The 21,223-nt window shown below is 44.1% G+C and overlaps 1 protein-coding gene across 2 annotated transcripts in view; it reads right to left on the reverse strand.

The window, feature by feature from the left end:
* DNAH10 (dynein axonemal heavy chain 10) overlaps positions 1-21,223 on the reverse strand; it is a 66,319-nt gene that overhangs the window by 16,642 nt on the left and 28,454 nt on the right. For both annotated transcript variants that reach the window (XM_044440640.1, XM_044440639.1), the window contains 24 exons: positions 20,905-21,093; positions 20,619-20,765; positions 19,790-19,981; positions 19,341-19,459; positions 18,793-18,951; positions 18,370-18,505; positions 17,623-17,742; positions 17,062-17,196; positions 15,965-16,181; positions 14,800-14,919; positions 13,939-14,084; positions 12,978-13,130; positions 11,845-12,105; positions 10,659-10,831; positions 10,365-10,458; positions 8,909-9,076; positions 8,227-8,415; positions 7,394-7,565; positions 5,676-5,879; positions 4,411-4,491; positions 3,372-3,569; positions 2,802-2,963; positions 2,197-2,371; positions 968-1,149 (listed from right to left, as the gene is read on the reverse strand). In XM_044440640.1, the coding sequence (XP_044296575.1) occupies positions 968-1,149; positions 2,197-2,371; positions 2,802-2,963; positions 3,372-3,569; positions 4,411-4,491; positions 5,676-5,879; positions 7,394-7,565; positions 8,227-8,415; positions 8,909-9,076; positions 10,365-10,458; positions 10,659-10,831; positions 11,845-12,105; positions 12,978-13,130; positions 13,939-14,084; positions 14,800-14,919; positions 15,965-16,181; positions 17,062-17,196; positions 17,623-17,742; positions 18,370-18,505; positions 18,793-18,951; positions 19,341-19,459; positions 19,790-19,981; positions 20,619-20,765; positions 20,905-21,093 (3,892 nt within the window). The remainder of the gene's footprint in view (positions 1-967; positions 1,150-2,196; positions 2,372-2,801; positions 2,964-3,371; positions 3,570-4,410; positions 4,492-5,675; positions 5,880-7,393; positions 7,566-8,226; positions 8,416-8,908; positions 9,077-10,364; positions 10,459-10,658; positions 10,832-11,844; positions 12,106-12,977; positions 13,131-13,938; positions 14,085-14,799; positions 14,920-15,964; positions 16,182-17,061; positions 17,197-17,622; positions 17,743-18,369; positions 18,506-18,792; positions 18,952-19,340; positions 19,460-19,789; positions 19,982-20,618; positions 20,766-20,904; positions 21,094-21,223) is intronic.

Raw genomic sequence — 21,223 nt, forward strand, 5'->3', positions numbered from 1 at the left:
ATTTTATACTGATAATTTTAATTTTATATTTGTAAATCAATGTATTTTTTGTATTTTTGTATTTAATGGTAATTTATTATGTACTATTGTATTTCAATGTATTTTATCATGTTGTAAGCCGCCCCGAGGTTTCGGCAAGGGGCGGTATAGAAATGTAATAATAATAATAATAATAATAATAATAATAATAATAATAATAATAATAATAAATTCAGTGGGACTTGTTTCTGAGTAAACGTGTATGAAATTAACTTTTTACTAACCAATGAGGTAAGAACAAATGCGTTATTGGTGGATAAATCTGCAGGTCAAGGGAACTGTTATTTCTTAAGGCCATTTTTGTGAGCTTGAGTGGACTCTGGGGGATGGTGGAGGACAGGAAGGCCTGGAGGAATGTTGTCCATGAGTCGCGATGGGTTGGACACAACTTCGCAACTAACAACAACAACAAAGGCCATTTTGGTATGCTTTCACCAGAGAAATTAACATGGCCTTTTCATTTAACAAGGAATAGTAGCTTCCATTAACTCTGTTGCAGGTTATACAATACTTATTCCACTCTCTGGGAGAAAAATGCTGAGTAAGTATCTAAAAGGCAGGTGATTAATTAACTAAAAGTTAATAAATAACATGATCAACTCAAATTCTTAATTTGCTTGACAACTCTACTAATTTTTATTCATAAAAATACATGCAGTCTTCAGCTCTAAAAAATAATGGTTTTGTGTTTGTTATGCTGGAGAAGCTGGCAGAAGTAGCTACAATTTCGCAAAAACTGAGCGCCGAGTTAATAAGCTGGCCTCGTCAGTGGTCTGTTGCCTTTGGAAAGAAGTAGTATCCTATACTATGAGGGGGTGCCTGTTCCCTAGATTTCCTTGGGCTAAGAAAAGGATGCCGTGTCAGTTGCAGGATCATTTGTGAGATTCATTTCCAAGGGCATGATAAATTCTGCTGCTGAGCCATTTACCTCGGACTGATTTCACTTGGGTCTGAGTAATCGAATCAAAATCGATTTCCATGAGTGAGCGCAGGAAGTTGGCCTCTGACATCATCCCTTTGGCTGTCTTCCAGTTTAATTCTTTGTAGCCTCTCATGATGAGGATACACTCGCAAACAGTCTGCACTTGCTTCGGGGGCTTAGCAAAAGACCTGGAATTTTTTAAAAATCCAAATTGGGGCAAACAAGAGACAAAAAGCTTGCTCTCACAAGGCTTCATTCATGCAACAATTCGACCAACATCAAGACCCTCAGTGTTAAAATGGCACTTCATGTTTTCTGACTCAGATCAAACTGTACTTCCATTTCCATTCCTCCACACTAATCACATCTCAGGATATTAGTTTTCATGGTCAACTGAATGAGATCATTGGCTCCTTTATAGATTTTCTCCATCCATGAAATACCAGGCCTCACAGACCCTTAGTGTAACTATGCTGGGCCAAGAAGAACACCACTCCTGCTTCCCTGAGAACCAGCACATCCCTCAAACAAATCGGGAGGAACTCTAGCCTTCTTCACAACAGGTGGGGGAATGCATTGCAACGGACTGGATGAAGGCTAGTTCAATCCATACTTGGGTGCTGTTGGTGCATGGCTCATCCAGCCAGGTGGGAAGAGTGTTGAACCTGTTCGAAAAGGTTCCCTTTAAAGGACTGGGTTGCAGTTGGTGGGGGCTTACTAAACTGGCACAGTTGTGAGAAACAAGTGGAGACTCGGACCCAGAGTGCTTTTTATCAGCAGTGGCTGATTTGCCAGCTGCAGCCCTCACTGCACGGAGATGGTGAAATTTCAGTTATCTTGGCTCCCAGCCATTCAGGGTTTTGAAAGTCAAAAACAGCTCTTTGAAATGGCCGAGATATTAATCTGGACCCAGTGCAGCTGAAAGCAGTGCTTCGGTTGCGGGGCAGTATAGAAATGAAATTAATGCTACTAATAATAGTAATGCTGTCGTGTGATCAAATCAGCTCCCTGCATGTAATTTCCCTCCCTTTTAGCTACTGAACAGAACTAATCCAATTTTGCTTAACCATTCCCCCAAGAGATGGAGGAACTCAACTGTACAGAGCGCTCACGGCAGCACAAAGGGAAACACACTGCTTGCATGCTAGATGGGCCGCAGTAAGAAGCATCACCAGCATTCCTGTGCGAAATCCTTGGCCTCGCTGATTTTATGCAAACAGCACCAACCAAAGTACCTGATCTCTGTGACATCAGATTTATCAAGCTTCTGAAGTTCCAGTTTTGCTGCCTCCAAGATGGGCATGGCCTCCGCCAGGGCGGTCTCAGCTTCCCTTTTCTCTACTGCTATAATCTTGTTCTGCTCTTCTATTTCTATGGCTTTTTCCACAGCCAGTTTTTTCTTCTCCTCAGCTGAGAAGTGAGATTGGGGGAAAGGAAAAATTACTGGCGGGACATAAAACGAGAAAGCCGGGGTGGTGTGGCGGTTCGAATGCTGGACTGGTGCTCGGGGGAGAGCTGGGTGCCAGTGCTCCAGTCGCCCATGAAGCCCAGCGAGCCACTCACTGCCTCTCAGTCTAGCCTACGTCACAGAGTTGTCGTAAGGATACAATGAAGAGGAGGCAGACCATGGACCTGCCTTGGGTTCCTTGGAAGAGGAAGGAAGAGCAGGATATAAAAATAATAAAATGTAGTAACAATTTGTGACAGGAAGTCACCAGCTTCATCACCAAAATCCTGGAAAATTCATCCACCCCACTATTTGCCCTGGCCCAGTTCGAGCTTCTGGGGTAAAGCCTGTGGAAGCCCAGAGCAGCCCAGGAAAGCTGTGGAAACTACTTGCCAATGGCTGTGTTGGTGGCAATCTCCTGCAAAAGAGCTTCACACGCAGCTGACTTCTCTGCCAACACGATCCTTTGCTCAGCCAGCTTCAGGTTGAGCTCATCCAGCTGCACGGTCGCTTCTTTGAGTTTGTCCAGACCGCCCTCGAGACGTTTGCACTGAGCTTTGGGGGAAAGGAGGAGAAACCTTTGCAGTGCAGGAGGTGGCTGTACATGGTGGCTATCCTGTTTGTGTATGTGCTTGTACTAACAACATGTGTATTGTGTATATACGGTGTACGCTCTTCTCCCCGATATACACATTTTACACATTTTGTTCAGAGAACAAGGATAAGCATTTCATTTAATTGTTTGAAAAGCAAAACTTTGGGATGTTCATGTGAATATGCAAACCAGACAAAATTCTTAGGGTGTGAGTTCTGTAAGGCCTCCTACATATTCTCTGTATATGCATACCCTCACATGCACAGCCTTGCTAGTAATGGAAATGGATTACTGGTGCCAAACAATCCTTTCTATCTTTGCATAGTCATCTGACAGTTTGTAAAATGTATTTAAAACATCAATATTACCCAAAATGAAGAGATTTTTCTCCTCCAGCAGTTTGGAATAGGTATTAATGAAATCAAGGTAATTCTTTGGGGTGACGTAGTTGCTGCGTCTGAGCTTCTGCAGAAATTTTTTGCTGTACAGTCCGACTGAGCCATGAACCATGACAATGTGCTCGATTACCCCCTCGGATTTTTCTGAGGGGATCAGGGGATTGTTCCCTGGAAAAGAATGAACATATACTTTTTAAAAAAATCAAAGCACAAAAAGGCTGTCAAGGGGATCTCTGTTCCAGCAGAGAAATACAGCAGAGAGGCACCAGTTTAAATGAGCTCGACGGACAGCTGTAATGTATAAGCTGCCCCCAAGAAACTAAAGAATGCTTGCCTTCATCAATCTAAAGATGCATTTAAACCTAAAGGTTATTTTAGTTCATGTGTGGTAGCCTCCGTTCTGATGTGTTCTGGTTTATTTTTATTTTGCTCAGACGGCACTCTCCGATATGAGAGTGGTGCACCGAGAACCCAATCTTCTTTCTTTATTTTTGTGAAAAACACCATAAATAAAAAAGGAAAAGCTATCAGCCGCTGCCTTTTTCCCCCTCGTGGAACTAAAAGCAGAGGAAGGTGACCTGGAAAACTAGTGGACAGGGTGACATGGAAACAAAGCGAGCCAGAAGGGGCCTCCTGGGCCATCTAGTCTGACACCGGCTCCTCTACTCTGTCACCCACCCAGTGGCATGTTTGCAGCCTGAGCCTGGAGAAGTCTGACCCACAAAAAGAACCGAGGGGAAAACTCCATATATTTCATGTATGATTTAAAGCTGTAGGTCAGACTTTGATGCCTTCCAGATATTTTGGACTACCGTTTCCAGCATGCTGGACCACTGGCAATGTGTACGGGGTCTGATGAACAGTGCAGTCCAAACCGATCAGGAACGCATCAGCTCGGGGAAGGCTGCCTTGGGCTGATCTCCTGGGACAGCCACGTGTCTCCCCCTGAACAAGCTTTTGTGCACTCCGTGGGGACTCATTCAGCTCCTGCTGTAAAGATGCTACATACCCAAAAAGAACTTGGCTACTGCATACAGGGCCTGAGGAGGCCACGGCAAGAACCAATCAATTCCAGTGTTATTGACAAGACCTTTAAGGGAAATTACAAGAAGGTAAACAGCAAGAACATAACTCGTTTGCAGCCGAGAACTGGTATGGAGAAACTAATGAATATTTCCTTCCTTCCTCCCTTCCTTCCTTCCCACCCCCAGGTCTTCCTCTGTCTTCTGCTCTCACAGAGGTGCCACCGTTTTGTTGCTCAACACCACAGCTGCCTGAATATCATGTATTTAATAGTCCACAGGAAGCCTAATGCAGTCTAAAGGTAGACTTGGGGAGAGAGGACAAGGGGTTATCAAATTATGCATGCATGGAAAAAGGAGACGGAGATCATTTTTTTCTTTTTGCAAACTAGTAAAGTCTAGGGTCATCCAATGCAGCTCACTGGAAGGAGATTCAGGACAGAAAAAAGGCCACATTTCTTCACAGAGCAGGTATTTAACTATTTGGATTTGCTGCCATAAGATGCAGTGAAGGCTCCCAGCCTGGATGGCTCTAAAAGACAGTCATGCAGAATGAGGCCATGAATGATTACTAGTCACGATGGACAGCTATATGCTACCTCCAGATGCAGAGGTATACCAGTTGCTAGGAAACACGAGTGGAGGGTGCTATTACACTCATGGAGGTTTCCCATGGACATCCGGCTGTCCGCTATGGGAGCACGGTGCCGATTAGACCATCTTTGGTCTGAGCTAGCAAGGTCCTAATGCTCTTAGATGCACTGTCCTTGTCCTGCTGTAACAGATTTCTCTGTAATTTGAGAACGGGCATCTAGCAGTTTTCAAACTTTCCACTTCAGGTAATACCTTCATAGAGATAAAGGACCCTCAGTGTGGATACTACAGAACCCTGCATATTGTGTTTTCGAGAGCATGGGTATCAGCCAAAACACTAACTGAACCTTCTAAAACACAGCCAACTCTGCAGGAACACGGGAACTAGTGGGCAGTCGGTTTTCAGGAAAGCGAGCCCAGCTTCTGAGATTGCTTCAGGCTTCCTTGAAACACAGTTCAAAAACCGTTGTCCTACACTGGCCTGTACCAACCTGGTGCTTTCCAGATGTGCTGGACTGCACCATGCTGTCACACAAAGGCTGGATAACACTAATGAAAACTGAGCTCACCACCTAGTTCCACTGATCAACTTCACATTTGTGCATCTCAGGGACAGAGCAGGGTTACCTGCCAGCATATTGAAGGGGCTGTTTGGTACCTGGAAAATTTCGACAGCGTGTTCTCAGAGTATCACCAACCGGGGACATCCCAAGGACAATGTGGAGGTTGTTGGCACTTTTGCTTACAAAGTACTGCCAAACACTTTCTTTGGCCGGTGCTGCTCCAGCTTTCATCGCTTCACTTGTGATCTGGCTTAAAATACTGTCTCTCTCATCATCTGGGAAAAGGGCTGGGACCATCCCTGTTAAATGAAAAAGGCATCAGAATGAAAGATTTGCCACTTCTTGGTGCTCCCCCTTTCTTTCTCCACTCACGCTGGGTAGCCCACTGATGGCTTATCTCCTGCAGCAGGAACATAAACCACTTCTAGCTGCACTTCAAGGTGTTGATTATGGCCTATAAAGCCCTAAACGGCTTGGGTCCTGGCTACCTGAACGAGCGCTTACGTCCGTATATGCCCAGTCACCCCCTGAGATCGGCAGGAGAGGCCCTTCTCCGGGAACCCTCCATGAAAGAAATTAGGAGAGTAAGTACCCGGAGGAGGGCTTTCTCTGCGGTGGCGCCCAACCTATGGAACTCACTCCCCAAAGAGGTCCGCCTGGCACCGTCGTTACTGGTTTTCCGGCGCCAGGTAAAGACCTTTTTATTTAAACATCATTTTAATTGTTAAAACATATGATCTGGCCAGGGCAACTTCTTCTTCCTTCTCTTTCTCCTCCTATATTTTTATTTACTTAATTTATACTGATAATTTTAATCTTATATTTGTAAATCAATGTATTTTTGGTATTTTTATATTTAATGGTAATTTATTATGTGCTATTGTATTTCCATGTATTTTATCGTGTTGTAAGCCGCCCCGAGGTTTCGGCAAGGGGCGGCATAGAAATGTTATTATAATAATAATAATAATAATAATAATAATAGTGCAGCAGGGAGGAGGAGGAAGAAAGAACGGAAACCTGAGGCTGTAGCCACACAACATGCCAGCACACGTGCCTCTCCTAAGCAGGAGGGAACCCTAAGAATGGCTAGTGCCTCGTCCTTCCCATGTGCCCCAGTTCACCCCTGCACATGGCTTTCCCTGGGGCGGGACGGCTTCGGTTCTCAGAGCCTGGCTCAAGGGAAAGGTGTGGCAGGTCCAGGGAGGTTCTGGGGGAAGAATGGCAATGTTCCAGCACCTCCTCTCACCCATCGGTTCTCCCCTGGGAATGCCCGCCCGCTGTTTCATACATTAAGAGGCAAATGCAAGGTTGAGAACCTCATGTTAGCTTTATAATATGTCGTTTCTCACAGACTGAAGCAAAATAGGGTAGGAACTAATAGGATGAAACTAACAGGATGAAGAGGTTAATAAGAATGAAGCAATAAGATGAATTCAGAGAAGCGCAGTCCTCGGTGTAAGACAGGGATGAACTGAAGAGGAGGAGCATGAGGGAACTACTCTGTGACAAAACTGTCCTGTCAGCTCTGATTTTTCTGGGCAATGAGAGGCTTCCTCATGCCAAATAAGGAAAGTATTTTACTTGATAAACTCCAAATTAGACATTATTAACTATATGGCACTTTCAGGGCAGAGCTTCATCATTCCTTATTTCCATACAAATCAGCTGCAGTGTGAATACTTCTTTAAAGTAGGATTTTCAGCATGAAGCAGTAGGTTGGATTAATGAGACTACAGGACCCCTCCCCCACCGAGTCCTCAGATTAGTAGAAAGAGTGGCCAATTGAGGCAGATTAAACTTCTCAAGTCACCTGATGTTAGCATGTTGTTGATGAGCTCCAAAAACCCTTCTTCTGCCACATGAGCATCGGTGAAAAGGAAGATCATTATCTTATTCTCGAGCCCAAGTTTTGTATACAAAGTCTTGAGGTCCTCCCGAAAACTGTTTTCTCCATATCCTCGGCTCAGAACTATTTCAAAGACCTGAAGGTGAGGTATAAGTTGATTGTAATCTGAATCACTGATTTGCATTCGCCTAAACTAGAATCCCCTTCCTCCTCAGTCTGAGCTCCAGTCTCTTCCAAGATTTTTACTTATGCTGACCTAACTTATTGTTGTAAGTTGCCCCGAGGCTTCGGCAAATGGGGCGGCATAAAAATGTTTTAATAAATAAATAAATAAGGCCGTCTTGCTCAGGCACATTCGAGAGTGATCCTGTGACCCTCCCGCTAGACTTTCTCATAGTATAATTTGCATTCCTACATCTGAGGTTGGAGAGAAGATAAGGAGGCTGGGAAGGAAGGAGACTGGAGCGGCTAGGATACCATGTGCCCTGACAGTGTTTCGGTCTCCATCCCTTCCACGCTGAAGTACCTCAGTTAGATGGGGTGAAACTGATGTTCAGCTAAAACGCAGAATGGGGGGTGCAGGGAAGTGGCAGTCACCTCCACCATTGCTCCCGCTCTGCAGGGGATGCTTGTAAGCCCCCAGGTTCAAGGACCCAAGAGCACTGAGGGAGCAATTGATACGGCCATGCCCTAAGCAACTGATTACTTGTCTTCCTCAGTGAAGGGACTTTTAAACCTAGGCCTTCAAGGACAATCTGAATGAATGGATAAGGATGGATGAATAGCAAGCGGCTCACCTCACATCCTGCTGTATAAGCAGCCAATCTTGCCAGAGACTGCTTCCCAGAGCCCCCAACGCCTACGAGCAAAGCATGGCCACGGTCCATTCTTATGATTCGATGAACGCGAGTTAAATGCTCCAGGGCATCATCAAACAGTACCAAGTTCATTTTGGTATTTGTTTCATTGTACTCTTCAAGGATCTCCTGCAAGGGAGAAGCCAAAGAGAAATGGTATGCGGACATGATTCATCACCTGAGAAGCAGCATGTTAAAAACACAACATAAAAGGTGAACAAAAAGCATGCCAGAATTTTAAGTTCTTAACTGTGTTTTATTGGGGACCAGACAGAGATCATAAAGAAGACTGCATGCCAGGCAAGTAATCATCTGCAAAACTGTTATTTTTGGTTTCAATTATGTGTTGTAAGCCGCCCCGAGGCTTCGGCAAGGGGCGGCATAGAAATGTTATAATAATAATAATAATAATAATAATAATAATAATAATAATAATAATAATACCGAGCATGAAATTATAGTAGTCAATACCAATGGTGGAATAATATTGCACAGTCACATAATTAAGAATGCAGGGGAGGGGGGGAAATCCCAATTTGTTTTATGCTCTTCTTTTTTCTGTACAATCATCAAACCTTCTAAAATGAAAATACCCACCCTTTCCCTGATTTAGGTTCTATACCTGAAAGAGAGCTTTGGCTGCATCATAATCCTGGATGTCTTCATAGATACGAGGCTCGCCTTCATTCAGAGCCATTCTGAAGTCTCCAAAGAGAATTGGATCTCTCATAGCATGTTCGGCATCATCTTTGAAGTTATCTTCAATCAAGGTCTGTATATGGCCTTGGACCTTGTAATAAATTCCAAAAAATGCACACGAGTTAAGTTCATTATTGAGGACCAAGAGCCCTCACGCTAATTAATGGATCAAATGAACAAAGGTCCACAGGATTCATTCCAACCAACTTTGCATGTGAGAGAACCTAATAACCAGTCCAGTAGATGAGGGATATTGGAGATGAGAGAGGAAGTGGGGCCATTCTACCAGCCCTGCTGAAATAATTAATTTCCCCCCGCCCTTCCCCCCATTTCCTTCTCCTTGTGTTGTCTTAGATTGCAGACTGTGAGCAGGGACAGTCGTGAGTGGCAAAAAACCTTTGTTGCGCTTTGCATTTGCAGTTCCTACTGACAATGTCTCCACTGAGGTCTGACTAGCACTTCGAGGTGACCAGCACTGGTTCATCAGCTAAAGGCTGGGAGAGAGCTGCTGGACCAGAGCCACCCCAGAGTTTGACGGTGAGCAGAAATCCGAGTCTGGGTTTTCCCAGCCATAATTTTACTATCTAAAGCACGGGTGGGCAACCAGGTGTCTTCTACATGCATGATCTTTGCTGGAATCATGCAAGGCACTTTTCAGGAAGACTGATGTGCAATGGAGTGAGCTGAGGTTCCATATTCATTAAGCTTTGGATAATAAGGAAGACAAAATACTTAGAAAGGGGACAGAGAAACTGCCCACAAGACCTCAGCCACAGATGTCCTTGTGATTTATTATCAGCAGTAATTAGAAAACCTCTGTTCTAAAATAAGGACCCACAGTAACTACTGCAGTGAAAGCTCTGATAAGGAGCCATAGAAGGCGAGGGGAAGCCAATATACATAAATCAGACACCTATAAGAACTCATTTGTACACTTGCAATAGATCATTAAAATAAATGAATGACTGAATGAATGAAAGTGAAAACATGTTCTGCAATCTTCTGAGGATGAAAAAACTACGAGACAAACTACATTTTCTAGATTCCAAATAGCTGAAAAAACAGGACAGTAAAACAGAATGAAAAGAGTAGTGACTGAAGACAGGCAGGGGAGACTGAGGAGGAAGGCGAGTCAGACTGCCTGTCGAGGGCACCACGGGTCATTCCTTGAATTCTCCATGCTGCACAGCTGATTCATAGAGTGACTTAGTGAGTTTTGTAAATCCATCCCATGACTGCAAGACTGTGCAATGTATGGGAGGGAGGGAGGAAACTGCGTGGACAGTTTCACTGCAAAAGAGTAGAACTGCTAGAGCCATTGCCATCTTGAACTAGTCAAATGAATAATAAACTCCCAATAATAAAAGAGGAGTACCCACCAGAGCTTTGTCTGTTTCATTGATTAGTCTATCATGGAAAACTCGCAGGCACTCATTTCTCCATACTCTCACCATCTGAGTAACTGTTTGGAACCTGCATTGAAACAAAAACTAAGTCAAATCAGTAGACACAGTAACATGAGATGTAGTGAACTTGACTCTGCAAATGCAAACTAGCTACTGACAGAGCCATCAAAATGGGAATGATGTTTCCTGACATGGCATGCTTGGGTCACACGAACAATTGGAATAGAGCAACAAGTGCAGCAAAAAAACAGACGCTTGCATGCCCACCGTTCTGGGGTCGTCTGAACAAGTCCATTGTAAACCCTCGACAGATCCCTCAAGTTGAAAATGTAATGGAATTTTGAAGGAGTTGGAGGTAGGTCGTGGACGATCATCTGATAAAGTGCCAGGGTAGCAGCTGTCATCTTGTCAGCAATTCCAGCTATAGCTTCATTAAAGGTCTGCAAAGGTAAGATGGAAGAGAGAATCTTTTCAAAAGACTTTTTTTTCATTAAAGCTTATTTTTCTCATAACATTTCCCATCACAAATGATCCAGAACAAACTGTTCACTTATTTTTATGTTGGACGTAACTTCTCTACACCTCAGAAAGAGAGGAGGGTTCCTTCTCCTCACTCAAAACATGGGATCCTGGTGGGGGGTAGGGTCACTTCTGCTGTTTGAGGGTCAGCTGTTTGAAGGGCCTTACAGTTTTTTTCCCCTTTCCCTTTCCTCGTTATCTTAAATGAACTACTTACCGAATTGTTTAATGGGACCACAATTGTCAATATTATAGGTACGGGGTATTGTTAGGGTATTGTTAACTGACCTAATGGTGTGTTGATATAATCCTAGAAAAAGACATGCTCAGAGGTAAATAAACATCTGAACCTGCGTGCTTTTTGTTTGTTTGTTTTGGTGTCAGGGACTGAGTGGTGGATCTTTTCAGTACCTACCATCACCCACAGGACTTGAGATCCAGTAGTTTTGCTGAAGGCCAGATGAGAATCCCTTGCGATGGCACACCCAGGCCTGTTCATAAGTGGATTTTAATATGACACCCAAACCCAAATGCTCATCAGAACAAAATTCAGAAGAAGCTATGTATTTCAATTAATGAATCTTTCATTAATTGGGAGGTTGGCATCTGGATATAATAAAAATGCAGTGAAAGGAGTTGCACAGAGGAAAATATAGCAATATTTTCAAGGGTTATATAGGATGGTTACAATCTCTGACAATGGTCAGTTACCTTTTGGCAATTGGTCTCACTGACAAGTCAAACAGATACCTAATAAGCTTTAGTGGAGCTTTAATCCCCTTTCCAAATGGGGATTAGCAACCAATAGATTCCCATTCATAACAAATGGATAAGGATACATTTAAGGGCAAATGTTTACCAAGCATTTACAGTCTGTTCTGGTCTATCTGCCATCCTTTAATCAATATCCCTCTGTATAAATAATTCAGATTACCGAAGTGTGGCCTTTTAACATGGAGGCATAAATCAGGTGCAGGGAGACATCTGAAGGGAAAGGAACGTTGAAAACAGTGAAGAGCGAAATGAATCGAGGATCGACTTCATTACGGCCTCCACCTGCTTTGCCCATTGCAGCCACAAAGCCGAGGTCACGGAGGAACTTGCAGTTCATCTCTTTGCCACGATCGTACAGGGCGCCTTTCTCTAAGAGTAACTTGAGCAATGCAATGGGTTGCTGGGTCCCATATTCATCAACCTATCAACAGCAAGAAAGATCAAGTATAAATTAAAAATGAACAGAAACAATATTTAGAAGTGTAAGTCTAACTGAAATAGTATTAACCACAACACTGATAAAGGAATAGTAGAACAAGATTAGTTGCCAAAGGTGTGCGTAAATAGGTATGATGCAGGCTAAAACCTATACGTACTTGCCTGGGAGTACACATGCATGTGTGAGATTTCTATTCCACCTTTTTTCTTACAGTGAACCCAAAGGGGCTCACGTCATTCTTCGCCTCCTGCTGCTCTCAATCTGTTCCCCACGACAACCCTGTGACCTAAGGTAGGGCTGAGAGTCTGTGCCTGGCCCAAAGCCGCCCAGTGGGCTCCATGGCTGTGTGGGGCCCCGGAACCCAGACTGCCCGGGTCCCCGATCTGTGCTCTTCACCACTGCGCCACACTGGCTCACTGAGTATAGCCCAGTGACTGCCGTGGGGCTGACTTCTGAGTAGACATGTACATTATTGCACGGGCAATTTTTCCAACAATGAGCTGGCAAACGGCTTTGCAGGTCTGAACGAGTGTGCTATGACTCACAGCAGACCAAGAGCACTGCCAGGACATCCCACCATTCTGCTGCTGCTCCCTTTTATCCTCAGAACAAGCCGGGGGTAATTTAGGCTGAGACTCAGCAGCCAACCCCAAATCCATCTCTTTCCTCTCCTGACTACCCAGATCCACTCTCTTTCTCTATAAAAAGACTGTACTGCGCCTTGACACTGTCTCTCATTCGTCTGAATCCTTCTTTCTTTAAAATATTTATATGCCATCCTGTCGCGAAAGCCTCAGGATGGCTTACATAAATGAAATACAATACAATAAAATATAACGTGAACAAATCCTTACCCTGGGCATGTTCATATCATCCATAAAGACAAGGAGGCGCTTTCCCATCGGTGGCCCATACGTCTCTTTAGTCCGTTTCTCCACGTTGGCTTCTAAGTTCCTCTGAATATCCATCGAAGTTGTACGAGAGGAGAAGTTAATGATAAGCAATACCTGAAAGGATAAGATGAAAAGTAGCCAGTTTTGAAAGAAAGGCTCATACCCATAACTTCTTTTCTATACAGCAGTGTGGATAGATGTAAAATGCTGAAAAGAGGTTATATTGGCATGTTATCATTACGTAACAAATTCAGATCCTTTGGAACAGAGCATTTTTCATCAGAGAAAATACTTAAAATTCCAGCTGCTACAAGCAACCCAAATAGCATCCCTCCATTTGCTGTGGAATTAAGATGTATTTTCAGCGGATGGCAGCACAATATCACCTCCCACTTGATTTTCATGGCAACTCTGAGATAGGTTTAGCTGGGAGAGGTCTGCAAGCCCAAGGACAGGAAAGCAGGTGATAAGTTAGTCACCATTTGGAGAGTACACAGAAAACAATACTCAAATTGCAAATATTTCAAAGCAGTGCAAAGCAACTGAGATATGGGAATTCTAATCCCCACTCAGTCAGAAAGCTCACAGAGTGACTTTGGGTCACTGACTCTCAGCCTAATCCACCCTACAGGGTTGTTGTGAAAATAAGATAGAGAGATGCAGGAGGATTACAGAAGCCGCCATGAGTTCCTTGAAGGAAAAAAGTGGATATAAGTATAATCACTTAAATATCTTGATCCTTATGTGGCTTTATAATTTTATTACGCAAGATAGTTAAAACATATTAATTTTACTGTTTTTATCTGTTTTATCAATTGTATTTATATGCTGTTTTCAGCATTTGTAAGCTGCACAGAGAAACTTCAGGTTATGGGGCAGCAAAGAAATGGAATTAAATACCTAAGTAAATAAAGATCCTTACATTTGTGTCTTGATTTAGGTTTTTGAGAAAGTTTTGTGTTGTGGCTGTCTTTGATGTTCCAGATTCTCCAACCAATACAACAGGCTGTTTGATTTTCACCATTCTTTCTAGTAGCCAATTTGTGCGGGTTGTGTCCACTGTGGGAACTACAGGGGAGAAATGTTAATTTGGAATACAACAGAGAGCAATAGAAACCCAATCAGTTTAAGAGAGATGTATCTGGATTCAGAGTGCATGATCAGACTAGAAGGAGAATTCAGCAAAGGATATGTAACCACGTGGTCTGGGAGATCCTTTCAAAAGGGAAAGAATGTCCAACCAACTCCCTTTCTGCCCTAGCTGATTAATCTAAGATGAAGTCAGGAAGAAAGAAGTAGCCTGAAGCTTTTGGGGTGAAAAATAAGGACAGAATTCCATGAAGCCCCAGTGCCCCAGGACAGACAGGACCAGAAATGGTTGGTATTCCTTCCTCTTGGAACCAAGCAAGCACAATTTAAAATAGTCCCAATCTCATGGAAAGGTAACAAAGACAGTACACACTTCCAAAACAGAAGTATTCTATCAAATCATGGGTAATTTTCAATGAAGAACATAGAGATGGGTTCTAAAGTGTAAAAGCTACTGTGGTTCTTGCCAAGGTAACCTCATTTAAACCCATCTTGCTCAGAGATCACCTGCCCATCTAACAGCTCGGAGACCCACAAAACAAATTCCTCAGTTCTGTGCAGTGTAGCTTATTGCACTGTGTAAACTTTCTCAGTATTTCAGAAAGCACATGCAGCTTTGCAAGCTGGAATCGATTAATTGGTGTCATTAATTACTGTACCCCCACCGATTATGCCACATTTAGTTCACACTTACCCAAAATGTCAACAAATTTCACTTCGGGCGAGTGAACATATTCAGGGACCAATCTGCTCCAAGGCACCCACTTTTTCGTACGTCCTTGAAAATGAAAGTCATATAAAGTTGGGAGCTGCCCTAAAAAAAGAGAGACATTACATAATCTTAGACATATACTAATGGGTTAAAGATTAGCCATTAAAGATTATTAGACGGAGAGTACCAACATGATGGAAGCACACTGGTGTGTTTTTAGATTTTCGCACTGCTACTGGATTTTATCTTGGTTCCTACTGGTTTTATCCTGTCCTAATGGTCCTTGTAGTGATTTCCAATGGGCAGAATTCAGCAAGGCACATATGCCTCCACTGATTCTCTTGAGCTCTGCAATTCCAGTCTGCAAGGAGCAGTCTGTAAAGACTGAGCACTTCCAGGGCAGACAGAAAGAAGCAGAAGATGTTCACTTCTGAAAGGTGCTCTGCATGAAGAAGCCCGTTCATCTGTTCCTATGAAGAAGGGAGAGCTGCCATTCACTTCCAGGCTCTCTCTGGGAAATCTGTCATGCGAGCATGCACAGCAGGACCAGCAGGTTGCAAAGCAATCAGCAAGGGTAGAAGTGCCCCACTGAACTCTGCTCTGTGCTATTATCATCTCTGATTTTAAGGTGTGGGGGGGTATAAACTGCCCAGAGAGCTTCACCTGATGGGTACGATAGAAACAAAAGACATATTCTCTCTCTCTCCCCTCCCTTTCCTTTTCCAATGCATCATTTACCCTGTCTAAATCACTGTTAACTCATCTCTGACTTATGATGACCCTATGAGTGAAAGCCCTCCGAAATGTCCTACCCACAACAGCCCTGCACGGCTTTTCTAAGTTCAAGGCTTTGGCTTCCAGACCGACCCACGGGGAAATACGGTGCCCAAGTTCCACAGTACCAGTGCAGCATGATGGCTCAAGGTTTGGACTGGGGGCCCGGGAGATGCAGGGCCTAAGCCCCTGCTTACTTGAGTGGCGCTGGGCCAGTTGCTCATTCACAACCTGACCTCCCTCACAAGATTATTACTGTGGGGATAAAATGCAGTGGAGATATTCCTCACTGTGGGATACTTGAGCTAACTGCAAAGAATGGGTGACATCACCGAAGTCACCCGTAGCTTCTCAAATGCTGCCCGCAGCTTACCTGGCAGCTCCCCTGGCTTGGCTAGCACCATCTCATCATTAATGGTCGACATGGAGGAGAGACGTTTAACAAAGTCATCAAATTTTGCTCGTCCGGCATCCAGGAGGCAGGCACCTAAGGAGCAATATAACGCTTCCAGGAAGTAGCACTCTAGGATGTCAGGGTCCTCTGTCTCCTGCTCCAGCAGGGCGTCTAGCATGTTGCTCAGCTGGGTCACCTGTCATGTGAAGCCACAAAGCAATCATGCTCAGCTCCGTATGACTCTTTGGGATTCTTGAGTCTCCCCCTCCCGCTCGTTCTCCAGACATGCTGCTATGAATTGTGTCGATGGATAAAGAGCTTGCCTGGTTGAAAGCCGCACCAAATGCTTTGCTATGTCTAAACGGGGGGGGGGGGGGGGTCATGCTGCCCAGGGAATGCTGGGAGTGGCAGGACATTTTTATTTGCAAACACGCTTAGGATGGTGCTCTTAAAATTTTTAGTTGAGCAAAAAGGCAACAATCAGGCAATCTTTTAAAAAGTGATCTATTTTTCAGTACAAATACTTGTATAAACCACAGGAGGCAGGCACCATCTCAGAAGAGGCATTCCCTGTTCAATCTCAGCCCGGAAGGAATGCCTGTCCTAAGAGGGGATGGGCTGCAATATGTACAAGTGCCATTTAAAAGGCAGAATGCCTTCAAATTACTGCTTTAGTCATATGTACGCACGTGTGTGTACGTGTGTGTGCGGACATTTAACTGAGTCAGTATTCAGTGAAAACACATTTGATTCAGTTAGCTAAGATTTAGCTACATGCCAAAGTTCTTCAAGCGCACCTCCTAGATGGAGCCGAGCCACTTTTACTGTCAAAGAAATCCTGAAAGAGCCATCTTTTTTTGTGCTAGACCATGACTTGAAATCTTTCACTAAATTTCCCCTCTGTCTTTTAGATCTCCCCATATCCTATGGAAACAGACGAATTCCAGGATTTTTCTTCGGTCCTAGTAAATTCTCCTGAGCAACATGCCTGAACTTCGGCACATCACATGAGCCGCTCCGTGGATGAGGGTCTTCTCTAGCTTTTCTGCCAATCAACAAAGCCACCCATTGCTCACCATATTTAAGTCCGTCTGCGGGACGATGGTCTTCTGCTTCTCCCCCTGCCGCCCATCCACAATTCCTTCTACAATCATCTCAATCAGGTAGGGTACGTATTTGTCAAAGAGCCGATCTAGCAGTTGTTTTTCTTGCTGAGAAGTGAAACAAAACAAAGATGCCATCATTCAATTTCCAACATGTCCATTGGACTTGGCCCCTCCTCTCCCTGGGCTGTGCGACACCCTCTTCCTCCTCCTGTGGTTGTGGTGCAATTTGTTTTAAACTGCAGATCTGAAAGACGTACGCAGGGGACTGAACCAGGGCCCCCACAGCCCAGATGTCTCTGAAGCAGGCAGGTGGCGCCTGTTCAGGAAAAAAGCAACAAAGGAAATGCATGAGGCGTGTATGATGGTTGCACCGTGATCATGAAAGACGAGGAGTGATATCCTAACCAGGGAAAGAAGGGAAGAACATATCTGTCCTTATAAAAAGAAAATAGGAGCAGGAGCTTCAAAAAAAATCACCAGTCTGATTTTCAAAGAATTATTTCACGATCCCTCTGAGCATTTTTTTTTTACCTTGCTTCTTTGGTTTGACCATTTCTGCCAATAAGGTCTGTATCTCAAATTCTTTGGGTCCACAAAGACCATCCCACAGCGGGATACTGTTGCAGGTGAGGCATATTGTAGGTCTCCAACCTAGAAAGGAAGTTCACACATTGACAAGATGTTATTTCATAGCAATTAGTAATTCCAGGTAATGACGGACATTGCAAAAAAAAAAAAAAAGTGTTGTGAAGCTCCTGCTGCTTTGAAGTGGGTACGGTTCTCGCAACTGAAGAGCATGAAACACCAAGTCATTTGCACAGCCTTGTCTCCAAACTCAGCGGGAGAAGTAGCCCACCCCTGGCTAACCACTACTACCAGAAGCACACACGTTGCTATTCTGCTGCTAGCACCAAGTAATAAACTGTTTGGATGTAAGGATTCCAGGACCCATACGCAAGAAGCTCTTGGCTCAGGATAAGCCATTAAGATAAATAAGAGGAGAACATTGCCTTGGGTTGTTATCTTTAATGCCTTTCTTTCCTGTTTCCCAGAACCTGGGCAGTTTGCTTCAACATTTAGAAACACAGGAAGTTGCCTTAAACTGAACCAGACCTCTGGACCATCTGAGTCGGTGCCTTCAATGTTGACTGGCAACAGCTCTCCGGGGTTTTAAGCAGGATGCTTACCTGGTCCAATCTGGGGTTACTGTGCCTGATAGGCAAAGCAGGTGCTGCAGCAGCCAAGCTACAGCTCCTCCCTGACGTGGAACTTGCTCACCTCAAATAAAAGGGCACAGTGGGCCTGGAGTCTGATCCGCTCCCCATTCGCCAAGGTCAACAGCTTGTTATCATCCATCACAGAATTCATGTTTTCTACCCAGAGAGCATCCACATCGCCATCAAACAAGATGTATCTGTGCAAAAAGATTAGCGGAAAAGCACTTAACAATGGTCAGTTCCCAAAGCAGTGCCAATCTACTTTGGTTTGCTCTGTACTATTTCACTGGATCGAAAGGTTATCGATTGGGGTGGCTCTGCCCGCTACGGGTGTCGCCCCACCTACTGCTGGCATGCATTCATCCGCAGTTTGGTCCCCAGGCCGAAAAAGGCTCCCCATTCCTGGCCTAGAGGAGGCCTGTGGAATCCAAGGATTCTACACAAGCTTAGCTGAGTAACACAGATCTAATCCTGCTGGAATTACCTTCTCTCTTTTTTGTCCGTGGGTTTATTGATTTCCCTGAAGATGTTGGACAAAACTCCATCAGTCCAGTCCCGAGTAGTGGGGTCCAGGATACCATAGAGTTCGATGACACTCATGGCTTTGGGGTTCAGGGTGTAAAGCTTGGTCACCAATCCTAGTCTATTCGGACATCACCAACGCAATTAGAAAGAAAAACAGTGAAATCACACATTCCAGGAGAAAGCAGTACAATAAAAAAGGGCATAAACTCCTTACTGGGTTATCAGTGCTTACTAGCCCTGAGTGCGACATATTCCTTCCAGGAAGCAGCAGGCCGATGCACTTCACTGTGGAAGAACAGGGTTTCCCACAGGTACCTGGCTGGCCACTTTGTGAAGCTAATGCTTGTCTGTTCTGATCCAACAGGACTCTTCTTATGTGTTTTATGTTGCCACACTGCATATCCAGCAGAAACATGAAGCGCTGCACTGGACCGGGCCAAAGCTCCACCCAGCCCAGCATCCTGCTTCCCTGCATGACCCTCCATTCACAGTTCAATCCCCACTCACTTGGTCTGAGCCTGACACAGCGTGTTGATGACCACAGACTTGCCACCTCCCGTTGGTCCAACCACCATGGTCGTATGACGAGTCAGCATCGTTTCATACATTTGGACAACTTTATCCACCTGGTGGAAAAGCACAGGACAGGAACAAATCTTCCAGTGGCAACAATTCAGGAAGGCCCACTTCTTGAAATAAGGGATCAAATATGGCCCTGGTGATCTTCTGCAAGTTATCAAACAGAGATGCACCAGAGGTTTGTGAAATTTGTGGCTCAAAATCTGTGCTTTGTTTCCTGTAAAAAAAAAAACTTCTCTGTGGGTTACAGGAAAATTACCATATTTTGCCACTGTCTTTTGTGTTTTCCTCTTCACATGAGAAAGGTCCCCTTTCATTTTCCCTTATGTGGGCCTGCAGGTCCCATTTAATTTCCTTTCCTATTTTATTTCACGCACCTGAACTGGCAGAACAACATAGCCTCCTTCAGCAAGCACCTGCTCCACAGCATCGTTAAATTTCGGGTAGCGTACTCGGGGGCAATCTAATCCCGGAAATAGGTCAGAAATCAGACCCAGGAAAAGGGGAACATCTTCAAAAACAAATTTGGGAAGGTTCATGTCTCTCAGAGCTCTCATCAGAACGACATCCTAGTTTTTAAAAAAGCACAGAATTACAATGACATGGGTACACTGCCCTACAATAAAACTTTATCTGAGCAGCTAACAGTAAATATAAATAGGAATGATATCCAATAGTACTACTTTTGCTTTTCTCTCTCTCAAATAGACCAAACACTGTACATTTTACATGTCCATTTTGTTTGGAAGCTGAACAACCTGCAATAGTGGAAACAGCTTAAAAGATGGCGGCTATTCCTTGTTGACAAGGGTTTAAAATTGGTTTGAGTCAAAGGATGTGGCCAGCTTGCCTGATACGTCAAGAATAAAAGCCTCAGACCATTCAATGACATCTCTGTGGTCAATATGACTATGTACTTCATCCATCTGTATTATTAGTAATATTACTGTTTGTATTATTAGTAGTACCAATATTAAAATATATGTATTGCTTCCCACCACAAAAAGCAGCCTTGAAGTAACTTAACATATACTACTCATAAATTCTTTATTAATAATAATGTGAACTCAGAGGCTCATCAGGACAATGGTAGAAACTGGGCACAGTAAGCCAGCCATGGGGGCCAGATGATCTGGATTCAAATGGGAAAGTTACCAGATCCATTATTTTCCAGGACCCCAGGACAAAGGATTCAGGTAGGTTTACCTCATTGAGATCTGGTGAGCCCCTCTTCAGCTCTCCAGCCATCACCAGGACTGACTTCAAAGCCCGAAGCCCAAAATCATAGTGATGCTGCTTCGAAAGCTGTTCTCTTGCCAGTTTGTACAGCACTGTCATCTTTTTGGCCAGAGTCTGGTAGACAACAACAGATTGCAAACACAGACAAACTTGTCATTAAAGCTCTGAAACTTCTCATGTGAACAATGTGTGAGTTCCCAGATGTATGAATGAGCTAGAATATATGCAACATCGAAGAAGGAATGTAACCTACCTTTGCCATCAGAAACCCTTCAGAAAACAGCATGATTTCACAAATTTGCTGAAGATCTGGCACGATTACAACTACTGGCCTGAAGAGAGCCTTCACAGACTCCGGGAGCTCAGTACGGCCTGCATAGCCAGGATTCATGGTGATAAAAATGCCCATTCGAGGATCCAAGGAAATTTCTTGCCCTTCAAACTGAAACATGAAGCTATGTCAAGGTCAGAAAATGCATCAACAGAAGCAAAACTAGGCCTGCGGTCAAATCCCCATTGCCTAAACTTACACGTACCACTAAAGCCAAACCTTAGGTGCAGACTGTTTGAGT

Source organism: Varanus komodoensis, unplaced genomic scaffold (assembly GCF_004798865.1).
Source record: "Varanus komodoensis strain SLA01 unplaced genomic scaffold, ASM479886v1 scaffold38, whole genome shotgun sequence".
NCBI classification, from domain to species: domain Eukaryota; kingdom Metazoa; phylum Chordata; class Lepidosauria; order Squamata; family Varanidae; genus Varanus; species Varanus komodoensis.